The sequence below is a fragment of the Bactrocera neohumeralis genome, chromosome 3, assembly GCF_024586455.1.
Source record: "Bactrocera neohumeralis isolate Rockhampton chromosome 3, APGP_CSIRO_Bneo_wtdbg2-racon-allhic-juicebox.fasta_v2, whole genome shotgun sequence".
NCBI classification, from domain to species: domain Eukaryota; kingdom Metazoa; phylum Arthropoda; class Insecta; order Diptera; family Tephritidae; genus Bactrocera; species Bactrocera neohumeralis.
Genome location: NC_065920.1, coordinates 31,653,289 through 31,667,593, shown reverse-complemented (window position 1 = coordinate 31,667,593; position 14,305 = coordinate 31,653,289). Strand labels below are relative to the sequence as shown.

General features: G+C 35.3%; 1 protein-coding gene across 7 annotated transcripts in view; it reads left to right on the top strand.

Annotated features, from left to right (window-relative positions):
* LOC126753903 (synaptotagmin 1) overlaps positions 1 to 14,305 on the top strand; it is an 87,608-nt gene that overhangs the window by 51,664 nt on the left and 21,639 nt on the right. For 4 of the 7 annotated variants that reach the window (XM_050465668.1, XM_050465665.1, XM_050465662.1 and 1 more), the window contains 5 exons: positions 172 to 385; positions 465 to 727; positions 785 to 880; positions 3,771 to 3,965; positions 4,037 to 4,213. In XM_050465668.1, the coding sequence (XP_050321625.1) occupies positions 181 to 385; positions 465 to 727; positions 785 to 880; positions 3,771 to 3,965; positions 4,037 to 4,213 (936 nt within the window). In that variant the 5' untranslated portion in view covers positions 172 to 180. The remainder of the gene's footprint in view (positions 1 to 171; positions 386 to 464; positions 728 to 784; positions 881 to 3,770; positions 3,966 to 4,036; positions 4,214 to 14,305) is intronic. The other 3 variants (XM_050465669.1, XM_050465667.1, XM_050465664.1) reach the window with 2 other exon arrangements.

Sequence of the window (14,305 nt, the reverse complement as noted above, 5' to 3'; positions counted from 1 at the left end):
ATTAGGCTGACACAGCACGTCCACGACATTTTATACCGAGTGAAAGTGGACTATACCTCTTTTGCCAATTCGAGAGTCGGTTGTATGTAATTTTATAAGTAACTTAAATTAAGAAAGCGTTATTCTCAACAACTATTTACTCAATATTTCTCCATTTTCCTCCATTTCCAGTAGCACAAAATGCCGCCAAACACGAATACGAACACCGAAGAGCAGCTGCCGGAAGAGTCGACGCAAAGTCTGGAACCGGCCGATCAGAAAGTAGAGGAGACCACGCAGCGTGAGGTGTTCCGTGAGCTCGCGCAAAAACAGGCGGAACAACAGCAGGCGGAGAGTCAAAAAATGTTCACCACTTTGACACCCAAAACCACAACAGAGGCCGAAGGTACATCCAATTTACAAATAACCCGCATTTACATACATAGCATGTACTATAATATTTTTTCGTCTACACCAACTTGTAGAGGAACCCACCACAACAACTGCGTCTACCATCCAGAAAATCGGACATGCCGGCGAAGTGGTCACCGAAGTGATTGCCGAGAAGACAGGTCTGCCCACATGGGGCGTGGTGGCAATTATCATACTGGTATTCCTCGTCGTCTTTGGTATACTCTTCTTTTGTGTACGTCGTTTCTTAAAGAAGCGACGAACCAAAGATGGTAAGGGTAAGAAGGGTGTCGATATGAAATCGGTACAATTATTAGGATCGGCGTATAAAGAGAAAGTAAGTATCAACAACGCTATCATTTCTTAGTAGTTATTGGGTTCTGGTATGTCATAGGTTCAGCCTGATATGGAGGAACTCACCGAAAATGCTGAAGAAGGCGATGAGGAGGATAAACAAAGCGAGCAAAAATTAGGCAGACTGAATTTTAAGGTAAGCTTACTGTGAGCTCTCTAGCATCTTGGCGTTGTACAAAAGTCCACACTCTAGAGACAACACCAAACGTGTTGTCAAGGCACACAAGGAGCAAAGCAAACGTTAACGTAAAGAATTTAAGTAGAAAGTAGCAACGGTTCTTTCAGATCTCTTCTTATAATATTCAATATTTTATATTAAATAATTTGTTAATACTTCTGTCTCAAAAGTAAAGTTGAATTACATAACATAAGATTGATATGTCACCAATATTGTTGTTGCACATAAAATTTGCATTCGCATTTTTCCAATTTTATCATAACTTTTGGACTCATGTACATTAAGCTCCTTTACTCTTGACTCAATTAAATTAAACCAATATTCATTTTTCAATAATGTAAGTAAAACTCTCCGGTGTTGTTGGAGTACTCTCATAACAGTTGATAGAACACGTAAAATATTTTATGTTGGCCAATTACTTTTCAAAACCCCAAAAGATGCTTTACTTCTTTCTAAAAACCAGATAGTTTATATAACTTTAATGGGTGATGAGTTTCAAAAAAGGCTTGCTATGCCTTTTTAATGAGCTCATTTTTGGTATGGAATTGAGTTCGATATCTTAAATGTTATATACTTTCTTATGTTAACTTTACGGTGAGAGCAAAGTTGAGATATAATAAACAAAGACGGGGACTAATTTCCCTGCACACGCTTGACTTGCTAAAAGAATATGTTTATGGCTAGGTTAGGTTATGAGTTCGATCCCAACAGAGATCTCACTTGAACAGCTTAAAATGCCGATCCGTTTTATTAACTGAAATTCCTATACACCATAATAGATCATAAGGCCCATACAACTGGATAGAGCGCAAGGGTGCTTTGCAATTCCATTATGACTAGGTACCCAAACGAGTCTGATGATGAAGCAAACTGATGCTATTTCTAGTAAGGACAGACACCCCTAGACTAACTTTAAGCGCATAGTTAGCGCCCTCAGCTCTAGTATTGCCGCTCTGATGTCGAAATGAATGCTCACTTGTCTGAAAGAGGCTCTACTTCCGGAAAGCATGTCTACCGCCACTTGTTCAACAAGCACTTCTGCCTGAAAAACACTAAACTACTAAATTTGGTAGCCTAAAGCTATGATCGAGGAGGAACTCTTTACAGAAAACTGTCATTCCAACCTTCCTTTCTAGCTTCGACCCGTTCTTGAAACTCTCACTGCGCCTCTTCTCCAGCGAATCCTCCCTATCCACATGTCCCTTGTCGGTATGTGAGCAGAGAAAAAGCCGAGTAGTCTCTGCGACGCAGTGATCCAAGTTTTTAGGAATGCATTTGAAGGAATAGAGAATTTCTTCGCACCAATACAGTTTCCGGCAATGTCCACGGGTACTATGTGTTAAATGCCAATAAGTACCGTTGTTGATGTAGTCCGTAGTGCACCGGAGATGCCGTAAGAGTAGCTCTGTACACGATCAACCTCCTTAGGAAGTGTAACCCTTCAGCACCCTACACCATTTGAATGCATGATAGACCATTATTGGCTTAACTACGGTTTCATGGAGCCAAACCACCACCTTCGATGAGAGTCCCCACTTTTTCCCTATAGCTCCTATACAGCAATGTAAGACAATCCTTACTCTCTCCTCAACATTTGGCCTCTAATTTGGAATAGGACCCAGTCACCATCTTATCAACAGATTGAAACATGAATATGTCACTATGAAACTTCGCTACATTTTCGGAATTACTTTAGGATTTCAAAATTCCACCACTGCCATAAGCTGCTGATGACGAGATTACAAATCGATAGCATTCAATAAAGATGTCTTAATGTTCAAGTAAAAAATGTAAAATGAAAACAAACAAAGTTTCCAGTTCCTAAACTAACTAACAAATATATTCTTATACTAGAACCAGCAACCATAAATAATATTATACTAAAATCTTCTCTTCGGTTTGTTGAGGAAGAGCATGGTCTCATAGTCGATCCTGACAGCAAAGCTTAACGAAGGGCTACTGAACAGGGGGTAGACAAAAATGGGCACTGAGTTAAAGAATTCCGCAAGAAGATTTAGCGAAATCAATTCGATCTTCGGATTTTACGCTATAACGAAGGCGGTTCTATAAGTTCTTCGCTAAATGTGGCAATTTTCCTGCAACCCAACGTTGAATCAGCCCAATAAAAAGACATAATAGATAGAGTCCTTTGACCGACTATCACTCTCCAGATAGTCGATGCAAACCACCCCTGTGAATCCCAGAAAACCATAATCTTTCTGGGCGATAGACAAGTTTTTGCTTTTTTAGCGCAGATTCGCCGGGTGAAATCGTTGCTTCCACTCAAAATTCTTTAGCGTCTGGCGACAACGCCTAATATTTCAGGCAGGTGTTGTCTCTTATTCGCGCAATTCAATATTAAATTTTCATGTTTCTCATTTTTTAAGTAATTAACGGTTTGCCCTGTTAAACCAATATTGTACCAATTTTCTTTGTAATATCTACATTTCTAATTACTTTGCGTCCTCCACACTCCAACAACACTGGTAGATTATTAAATTTCTAAATGTTGAGATTGAGAAAAATTGTTTTCAGTAAATTTTATATCCCACATATTAGTATAGACCACATATCTTAATCAAGTCACAACTGCACAAACTGATTCACTAAGTAATAAACAATAAGTTTACACACATTGCGCCTAATCCTAATTGATTTTAACATCCAAGAAATAATTACAAATGAACTAATAAGTATGTTTGTTTTTAATATCGCCGCTCCGCAAATGGCTGGATTGCGTGAAACTGCTTCAATACTCTTCACTTGCTCTCTTTTTCTTTTTTTCGCTATTTTTTACGCTTTTTGTTTCTCTTTTTCTTGTATGTCGCTTTGCTCTTCCATTTAATAGCTCGAATATGACTTCAACTCGAACAGCTTAGCGGTCACCGTTATACAAGCCGAAGAATTGCCCGCGCTTGATATGGGCGGCACATCAGATCCTTACGTTAAGGTCTATTTGCTACCCGACAAGAAGAAGAAGTTCGAAACCAAAGTGCATCGCAAAACACTGAACCCGGTCTTCAATGAAACCTTCACATTTAAGGTAATATACCTATTTTTGCTATTCTACAATTTGCTAATGAGAAAATTTATATACTCGTCGTCAACTGCTAGAGCTTGCCCTATGCCGATGCCATGAACAAGACGCTCGTATTTGCCATATTCGATTTCGATCGTTTCTCCAAGCATGACCAAATCGGCGAGGTGAAGGTGCCACTCTGCACAATTGACTTGGCGCAAACTATCGAGGAATGGCGAGACTTGGTCAGCGTTGAAGGTGAAGGCGGACAGGTATGTGATACTGGCTGTGCTGGCGCACAGCGTTGCCAGCTGCTAAGAGTTAACTTTTTCATTTTCACTTTATTTTCAATTAACAAAAATGTTGTACTTCTACTAATTTATTATTACTTTCTTCTAAATGTAAACGTAATGAGTAAAATACATAAGCAAAAAACAACAACAAAAATAAACTAAATATATTTCTAAGTCCCTACGTATAAATATACATTTCAAACAACTGCAATAAATAATTTAACGGGTTTGAGTTTTTAACTTAAGTGCTAGCTTTCTAGCGCTTTTAAAAGTTCAAAGTTCAATTAAAAGCTCAAAGTGCAGTTATACAATTTTTATACTCTTGCAACATGTTTCTACAGGGTATAATAGCTTGTTCACCTAACGTTTATACGTATCACCTAAAGGTAATCGAGATAGATATAGGGGTATGTATATGTAAATGATGAGGATGGCGAGAAGAGTTGAAATCCGGGTGAATGTCTGTCTGTTCGTCCGTCCGTCCTTGCAAGCTGCAACGCAAGTAAAAATTAAGATATACATATTAATGATATAGGTATACATGACTAAAAAGTAAAGTGTATTCTGCGAAGGGCGCAATCAGATCATTGCCACACCCACAAAAACTCACAATTTGGCACAGAAGATAGCAATAGCATCTCTGGGCTGGAAATTTTGGAAAAAGTGTGTGTGGAACCGTCCTCTAATAGGTTTAATGTACATAAGACCACAAGAACTATAACAACCAAATTCACTTAGCGCAAATAGTATAGGAACTTTTACCGACAGTGTGAACATGGATGAAATCATTTTTATTACACAGCCCGAAAATAAGAGAAATCGGACTGCAACCACGCCTACTTTCCATATAATACAATTTTATCCATTTATCTTCTTGACGGATGTTGTCTTTTCTTTCCCGTGTACAAAATAAGAAGCAATTATATAACAGTATAAAACTTTGCCCGAATAATGCCTTGAGCGTATGCCGTCTTATAAACAAAAATTGTCCATATCCAACAAAAACTGTTCAAGCCTCTAGGTACCGAATATTTGGACCCCGGTACCTATAGCTGACTTTTCTATGAAAATCTCGGTCAATATATGAGATATATAATTGAAATTCAGGCATAATCTTTTCCTGACAATGGTACGTCTGTGAGTCAAAAATTAATTGAATCGGGTCAATACTGCCCTTAGCTCCTATATATCTACTTGAAATATAAAGATTTTCGAGCTTCCGGGTGACTTTACTATATATGATTGGTAGTGGTATGTGAAGTACCTTGATGAATCTCCGGGAACATGGCATATTCATGGTATGTAGTAGTGGCAAAAATACGCCTCCGAATGCGATATACTACATATGTCGTTATTCTAACAAACCATATATCGAATATGTCATTGTACATATGAGTTATATATATAAACTAACCTTCCGATGTTTTTTGGAGAATGAAAAACTTTGATTCTGCTTGTGGATTATTTTTATTTGGTCTTTTAAATTTTTTTACATCAAGTCGAGCATATGATATCATGTAAATGGCCGCCGCCACAGTTGATTGTCATTTGAGCCCTTCATATGACATTTTCCAATACTTTGGCCAGAACTTCCGGCGATAGATCCTCACATTCTTGACGGACATTGTCTTTAAGAGCTGCAAGAGTCCGAGGCTTGTTGACATAAACCCGCGACTTTAAAAACCCCACAAAAAGAAGTCTGAAGCGGTCAAATCAGGCGCTCTTGCTGGCCAGTGCAAATCGCCAAATGGGAGATTAGACGCCGGGGAAATGCATCCTTCAGCATATCGCTTGTGGCACGCAGTGTAGCGTATCATTGTTTATTGACGTGTATTTCGCATGTGTTTACTACACAAATGTCAAAACAGAATTGACATTAGAGGTCAATTGCAAAATTTATAGCAGCCTTTGATAGCAGGATTAGTTTTGAGCCACCCTGTATATTGCTTGAATTCCGATCCTCTGGTTGACGTTTAGCAGCTTAATGTATGTCGCTTTGACTCTAGCCAGTTGCAAGAGTATAAAATGTTCGGTTGCACCCGAACTTAGCCCTTCCTCACTTGTTTAACATAATTTAATAATACTAGAGATACTGCATTGCTATAAACAGTTAACTCGCGTGTAATGAGTATATTTTGTGTGTGTGTATAGTTGGAATTTTTTTCGCGCAACAGTGTGTGTCAGTTAATTGTGTTACGTAATGACATACAAAGCAGCAGACAAATGCACAACCTCAGTACATAAAGAAATTTACAGGAACCACTGGCAACATTAATATGAAACAGCGCAGAAACCAACCCGTTTAGCTCAACACACCCAGTTCAAAATGCATTTAATAAACGAAAAATAAATTTTAAGTTTCCACTTTAACAACAACCCGCTACCTATAAAAAAGCATTACGAGTAAATGAAAAAGCTTAACAACCAACCTTTATTACCCTAGCAAAAGAAAGTGCCTTAAAGCATTTGAAATTTTGTTAATATGAATTATATGTATTAGAGGTCATTTGGTTCTCAAATAATTTTATGATTTTCCTAGTTATTTCAACAGCACAACAAGCAATTTTACTATAATATTTTACTATAAAAGTTTAACTTCATTTTTACTTATCAAGGCGCTTAAGTTCCACTCAAGGTCTTGAACATTTTTATATAGCAGCAAACTTAAAATTAAATTAAGACAACATTTGCAATGAACAAAAGCATTTAAATCAAACTCTAAACAAGTTTTTCTTTTCCACTCCCCCTCTATTTACTACAACCACTACTACTACCTCTACTACTACTACTACTACTACTATGTACTACTACTACTACTCGTACTCACTACTCAAACTCAAAAAAAAAAATAAAAATAAAATTGATTTGATTCCGACCTTTCGTAGAAGGTAAATAAATACATACAAAACAACAACAAAAAATCATATGAATATTACTCTTTGTACTACTACTAATATTTCTTTAATTACCACCTCACTTTTATGCAATATAAATTTTTTTCGAATTCTAAAAACAAATATTTTCTGCATTTTTCTCACATTGTTAATATTGTAGTTAAATTTTTGTGTTTTAATTTTGTCGCAAAAACTTATTGAGTATTTAACTAATTACTTATATAAAAATGTACAGTTTCACCATAGAATTAAAATGAAGAACCGGCGCAAAAATGATCGAATGAAATCTAATATGAGATTTGTGGGCATTTTTTAATTATTCATAAATTAAAAATACAATCATTTATGCTACAATATTATTTTGTTGAGAAACTCAGATGAATTGCAGAGCAAAACCCTCCGGCTTTTATTGTACGAGAATGAAATATTAAAAAATATATACTTGAAAATGACAACGTTGTTGGAAAATCACTAATGAATATAAAGAAAACAAGCCTATGCTTTTTAGAAATCTTTATTCCTCTGTAAAAATATTTCAGGCGTCACATTTAAAACGAACTATTTTGTAGATGCCATTTTCGAATTTTACTTCACGAAATTACACTTAAAGTATGTTCAGACTCATACACCAAATACCTAAAACCTCAATGGCATGTTCACATTTGCAATTCTAAATTTATTTTAAAAATTTTGTAGGTACTCTTTGTCAACTAATGTTATCTAAATAAAGTTTTTTGTTCGATAGAAGTATTGAAATTGAAAGCATCCATATTAGGAATTTCGTTTACCTTTTAGGTCATATTGGTATATTTGAGAATTTGTCATACCTCGAAGGAAACGCCGAAGACTCTTTAAAGTATCTACATACTATTTTGTTTTCAAAATCAGCATTGTTTTAAGTTAATAAATATAATGGAACCAAGCTCAGATAACTAGGTTCAAGGTAGACGAAATTATCTACGACTTAACACAGGTAGAGCCAAAAGTACAAATGGGATTATGGGTCCAAAAACAGCATTTTTCGGTTCAGTATTCGTCAACACCTCAAACGCAAAGATCATACTCAGACGAGTGACTATTAATCGGCATATGTTAATTTCCAGTAACAGCCAAGCTACACTGATGACATTATCATCAAATAGTAGATCAACTGGGGGTTTTGGCTATGAAAATTTGGGTGAAGATCAAAATAAGAGATTAGCAGTTCACTAATAATAAACGATTGACGAAAATCAGTTAATAGATTGAATTCATAGGACTCTATTTTACTACTTTCATAAAATCAGAGCGCGAAAAATTATTTTACTTCAAATTCAGAAGAACTTACGAAGTAACAACAATAAAAAAATTGTTGGAAGGAATTTTGTTTTACTGTAGAACCCCCCAAAAATAAATTCTGGAACCGCCACTGACGCTTATGGTAAGAGAATGTGTCAGGAAACTAAATGCAACTGGGGAATCGGAATAAAGTATAGCTAGTTTCTATGAGACATAAGGAAAAGAAAATAAAAGACAGTAGTGATGGAATAAGACAATCAAAGCAACTAATAGACAGCTACAGCACCAGAAGATTTAACAAATATTATTTTACTTAGCAAAAATTACTTAAGAAATTTAAAGATTTCTTACAGGGCACTGCAGACTACGCAACATATGCACAGAATATGAAAGAGCCCTGTGACTAAAGGAAGAAAGCTGACACATCTAGGAGTCGTGCATTCGAAGTTATGCATTATATCCATCGATCTGTGAAGAATCCCAGATATTCTGAGAATTCTAGGATTGAACGAAACAACATCAGACGGCACAATAGATCTATGGTCCCGGTACATATCCTCCCAATCTATCTATCTATATACAAATGTATATAACTAATCAGCGTTATGAGGTCAATCGATTTAGTCATGTCCGTCTGTTTGCCTGTATATATATATATGTATACTCATAGTACTTCAGATTTTATGATACTGATCTGAAATTGTGCCATGCCTCTGCACCACAAAGCAGTACGAGGATGATGAGTGACTTGTAGAAATTGATCTTTCCTCGTCAAGAAAGGAATTTACTTCTAAATTGCCTACTCAGCACCTGTTGGCAAGAATTATTCTGCATTGGATTTCGAGGCTGACGTTGTTGTTGTTGTTAATGCAGACTCGAAGAGGTCCTTTCCGATCCTAGTGGAGCTTTTGGTATCGCTCAACGTCAGTTTATACAGCCGTATTAGTTTTGCGGAGATACCAAATTCAGACATCACAGCATGAAATCAGTTCCTTTTTGTGCTGTGAAAAGCAGCTTTGAAATCAACGAAGAGGTGGTGTGTGTCGATCCTCTTTTCAAGTGGATTTTCCAAACTTTGGCGCATGGTGAATATCTGGTCAGTTGATGATTATTATTGTGATTTATATCGAACCAATTTTCGAATGATTTTCATCTTTCGATAGTAGAAGAGAAAAGTAGAAATATTGTTTGAATTGAGGGACAAACGCGAGACTACTTAATAGACCTTTACGGCTTATATAAGTAATAGACACTATTAGCTATGGAAATTTCATGACCAGCCGACTTTGGAACAGGCCTGATCTGACCCTAATAGCCGAATAGATGCTAGAGAGTATCCAATGCGCCTGAGGCTGTTAATAGCCGAAGAAGATGTATACTGCCTTGCTGCTGCGGAACCATATGAAGGGCATTTCATTTACTGATTGAAATTATAAGTAATATATGACACTAGTATTTCTTAATTTAGCCCATACATATTCGTGTCTTACTCTGAATTACTAGAAAAAACTGTGTTTTGTAATATTAAAAACAGGTTTAGTAAGAGAAAATCTTACTTTTACTCCAACAACGTTGTCATTTAATGCTTTACAATCCTTTAATACCAGCATGGCTGCGTCTGTAAACATTTTACGGAAGCAAATTGTATACATTAATATTAAGGCTTTGTGGTACTGTCCGTTTTTGAGTACAAATTTTAAATGTTATTTAATGGAGCTAAAGATTAGACTAAGTAAATGTTAATAGCATAAGCCATGTAAAATTTGCTAAACCAAACAATTTTATTTTCGATTTATTTAAATTTAAAAACCGGGCACATTGAAATATTCCTCAAAGTGTTTCTAATACAATTAATACACTATTTGAAGAGCTCATCCTTTGCACTGAACTCATTTCCAGTAGCATAGCGGCACAACAACAAAAACAAAATTTGACGCACTCAAGACACTGATTTGATTGAAGATTGCAGCATTACAAACATACATACGATTCTGGAAACCACAACTCTTTAACACCACATACACTTTTCTACAACAAAATTACCATACAGTAAACTCCAGCACATACGCACACCCACCACACAAAATTACTCATGCACACACCCAACACACATGGCATACCGTGAAATTTCTCAAGCATTACTCTAAGTACATGACAATCAACACCAATTATCGAATTTTTGATTATCCATATTGAAAAATGCCACAGATTAACTGTAAAAATATTGAAATTGAATTATCTCAAAAGCCTGGCATGCGAATGAGTCTGAAACACGCCGAAGCAAGTGTACGCGCTCGTTTTTAATGCATTACAATTTCCAAATATAAATACAATTTTCATTTTTTTTTATCTTGTCAATGTAAATTATTAAATTAATTAGTTAGCGCAACAAAAATGTACGAAAACATTTATACAAAAAAAATATTGAAAATTATGATCTTTCTCACCAAGTATATTAGCGAAATTCTGCTGCCATTACCTGCATGCTTTGCTTACATAAATTATTTTCAACTTTTCTAGACTATTATTCATTATGATGCGTAAAATATTTGAACTTTTCCGTTGCTCTACATTATTTGTATGAAGAAGATAATTTAAATACATTTCGTTCGAAATTGTTTTTGTTTCGAAACCGCATTGCTTTTTTCAACCCATATGCAAAGAAATTATTTCAAATTATATAACTTATATAAATTTTATAAAATTTTCGCTATTCAAAAACAAAAATTATATAAACATTAAATTAATATTGAAAATATTTAATCTTCTCTTAATTCTTTTCTTCTTAATTACTTTTATCTTTTATAACACGTTACATTACTTCCGTTCGTATCGCTAAAATGCAAATCGACCAATCAAACCCACCCGTAATATTGTACCGTTACAATTCAATCCATTACCAAAACGATTTGATCTGTCAAACAAAAACAAAAATTAAAAAAAAAAATCGAAAATAAAAAACGAAAACGAACTACAAAAACAACTCATTTCAATTTGTACAATCACATCATTTGCCAAACAAAAAAAATAAAAATGCGAATTACGAATTATGAATTATGAAAAAATGCGATTGGTTCACCAAAACGAAAACAAAAATCAAAAACTTCAAACCACTTTCCATCGCAAAACCGTCTACCAACCACCACCACCACAACCACCTCGATCTGTTCAAATCTCTTACGTATATTCGCTCAACTTTAACGTTATAAAACTGGGTTAACGCAATGGCCACTCACACGTAAGTACTCATCAAACGGATTATCTCCAAAGTACTCATTGTTTTGTTTCGTTGTTGTCACATTACCGAAGTATTTATAATCGTATTTTCGTTGTTTTCCGAATTGGTATTGCTATTAGTGATAATCAATGTGCATATATAAACAATTATTGAAATTCTAACATATATACTCGTATTTCGATGTATTGGTGTACATCCCGAATGTTAAGCATATTCCTTTGATATTTTTGTAACGAAATAAATGGACGCCCCTATGTGAGCAGAAATTGTATTTGCACTTTTCAATTTGCTAAAAGAAATTGTTCTGTTTTTTAATGTTTTCTTTAATTTAAATAATTTTTCATGCATAATTCTTTATTTGTTATTTTAACTGATTTGCTTGCGACTTTTACATCAAGAGAGAATTTTCATACCTCTTTAGAGGTCAGCTGAAGCTAATTATTCTCAGAGTTCTTTTCTTATTTGTACACGATAGCCCAGAATTTTTTTAAGTATGAAAAATTAAGCCAATTTCAACAATTTAAAGCCTTCCCTACTCGCTGTGAGTTCTATGTGTTCTAAGCCAACAGCAAAGTACAAGTATTTCAGTTAAATGCAATACTCGAGAGTATATGCCCTCTCATCTACAGCACCTATTTGCTGCATCTTATCACACTATCATATTGTATTTACATCAGTTGTTTGTTCGATTCGTTCTTCCGTGAAATGTGACTGTGGCCATTTACCTCTAATTAAAAACTTATGTTGGTTAGGTTAGCTTAGATGGCTGATCAAAGATCGCATGTGGGCTGCCGTATGTAGTCCTTTGAGAGGCCACAGAAAAGTGGCGAACTCCTGTGTTCGAACTATAGATGGCGTCTGGTAGGATTCCTAGCCTTACTGCGTGGACGCCACTAGAGCAATAGCCCGTTAAAAGCCTAGGGAGAGGCTAGCTTTGCTGAGGGCATAGAAATTACTAAATCTTTTGCCTTTGATCTTGGGCCAAACGGCTTTTGCGACAGCGCATGTACCGATGGTGGCCCACCGCTGAGCAAGCTTCCGGGAGGCCCAGCTACTTAGTAGTAGAACGCAGGAGGATACGGAAGCAACCATCCGCTCCCATTCTACCGATTACGATTCCGCTGTGACCTGTCACCCATAACAGTTTTATCACAAAGACACTCGATGCTATTTATGGCGAGGTTAGGCACCCTTCTTTGCAAGTGTGGTCTTTTCTAGAGCTCTCCACCACATAAAGACTCCATAGAACATAGTGGCTTGACTATGGTGTCGTAGAGCCATTAAAAACTTAGTTCAGCGAAAATTAATAGTACGAATCGGGAAATTTGAAAGTACTTTGATAATTACTTTGGAAAAAATCTAATATTTTTGTAATATTCAACATTTGTTCGTACCTATCGAGGAAATCAACTAAGAAGTTAAGGCATCATTGCGGGGTTTTGGTGTACTTTTATGTATTCTTATGATGTTGCCAAAATACTAATAATCTATGCTACGTTCCCGCACCAATATAATCTGTCTTGCGAGTTTTTTTCCAAAATATTATCGTTCTGTCCATAAACCAAATACTCTTATTCGTACAAAGACGATACCGAAATTACTCATGCATGTCTGCTAACATCAACTCTCGTGCAGGTCCAGAGTTATTCATTAAAGAAAGTTAAAGAGAAGCATTGATATTCTATCTACTTCAACAAATCCGAAACAGCTTTTTGATACAAGGCAACTAATGTTCTGAATAATAAGGAGCAGTATACTAATAATTATCGATAGTACCGGATCTATAAAATATTAAAAACTGAAGAAGCCCGATCATTCTCAGTCAAAATCCGGAAACAAATCTGCGACAGGATCGAGCTTCGTGATGTGTGAAGAAGAAAATATCAATGAGAAAGTAATCTATACTTTGAAAACCACGAAATGATTAGAAGTATCCAAATCAGAAATACTCAGTTTTTTTAAAAAGCGACACCGTACAATACTTATTTTCAGACCCCTTTGCTTATAATAGACCCCTATTCAGAACTATAGCAAGAGCCCCAACGTATAGTTCGTATTTCCCTAAAGCATTTAGTTTTTTAAAATTCTCTCTTTCACTGGCTTGGTGTCTGAACTCTTCTGTTTGCTCTGTTGATTATCATACATAAATATAACCGTATTTTTATGTTTTTTATTTATATTATATCATTTATGTCTTAAGTTTCAATATAAAGAGCTTCGACACAAACAGCAAACAACAAATATTTACTCAAACAGACAACCAAAATTTGTAAAAATTAATTTTATAAATTTATTTTCAAATTATGTTTTCGTTCACATTTCTTTAGTTTTAATAAAAAAAATTATTTAAACATCTCAAAACTGTGTTTTTCAAAAAATTACCAAACACACATATTCAAGTCATGAAAACTCGTAATTATAAAAGTAACAAGACAGCAACAAAAAGACGTTAAACTGAACCATTTAGGTAAGTGGTAAACCTATAGCATCCTACTTATTTTCTATGTAAAAGCTAAACTTACTTTTTTGCTAGTAATGAAAAAAAATACAAGCAAAAATTGCAAAATTGTACGATATCGGAGCTGAACTTGTAAAAAAATACTAAAATTGGCAGAAAAGTAGCTACTTTTTATTAACTCTTTATATGCATATATTTATTGA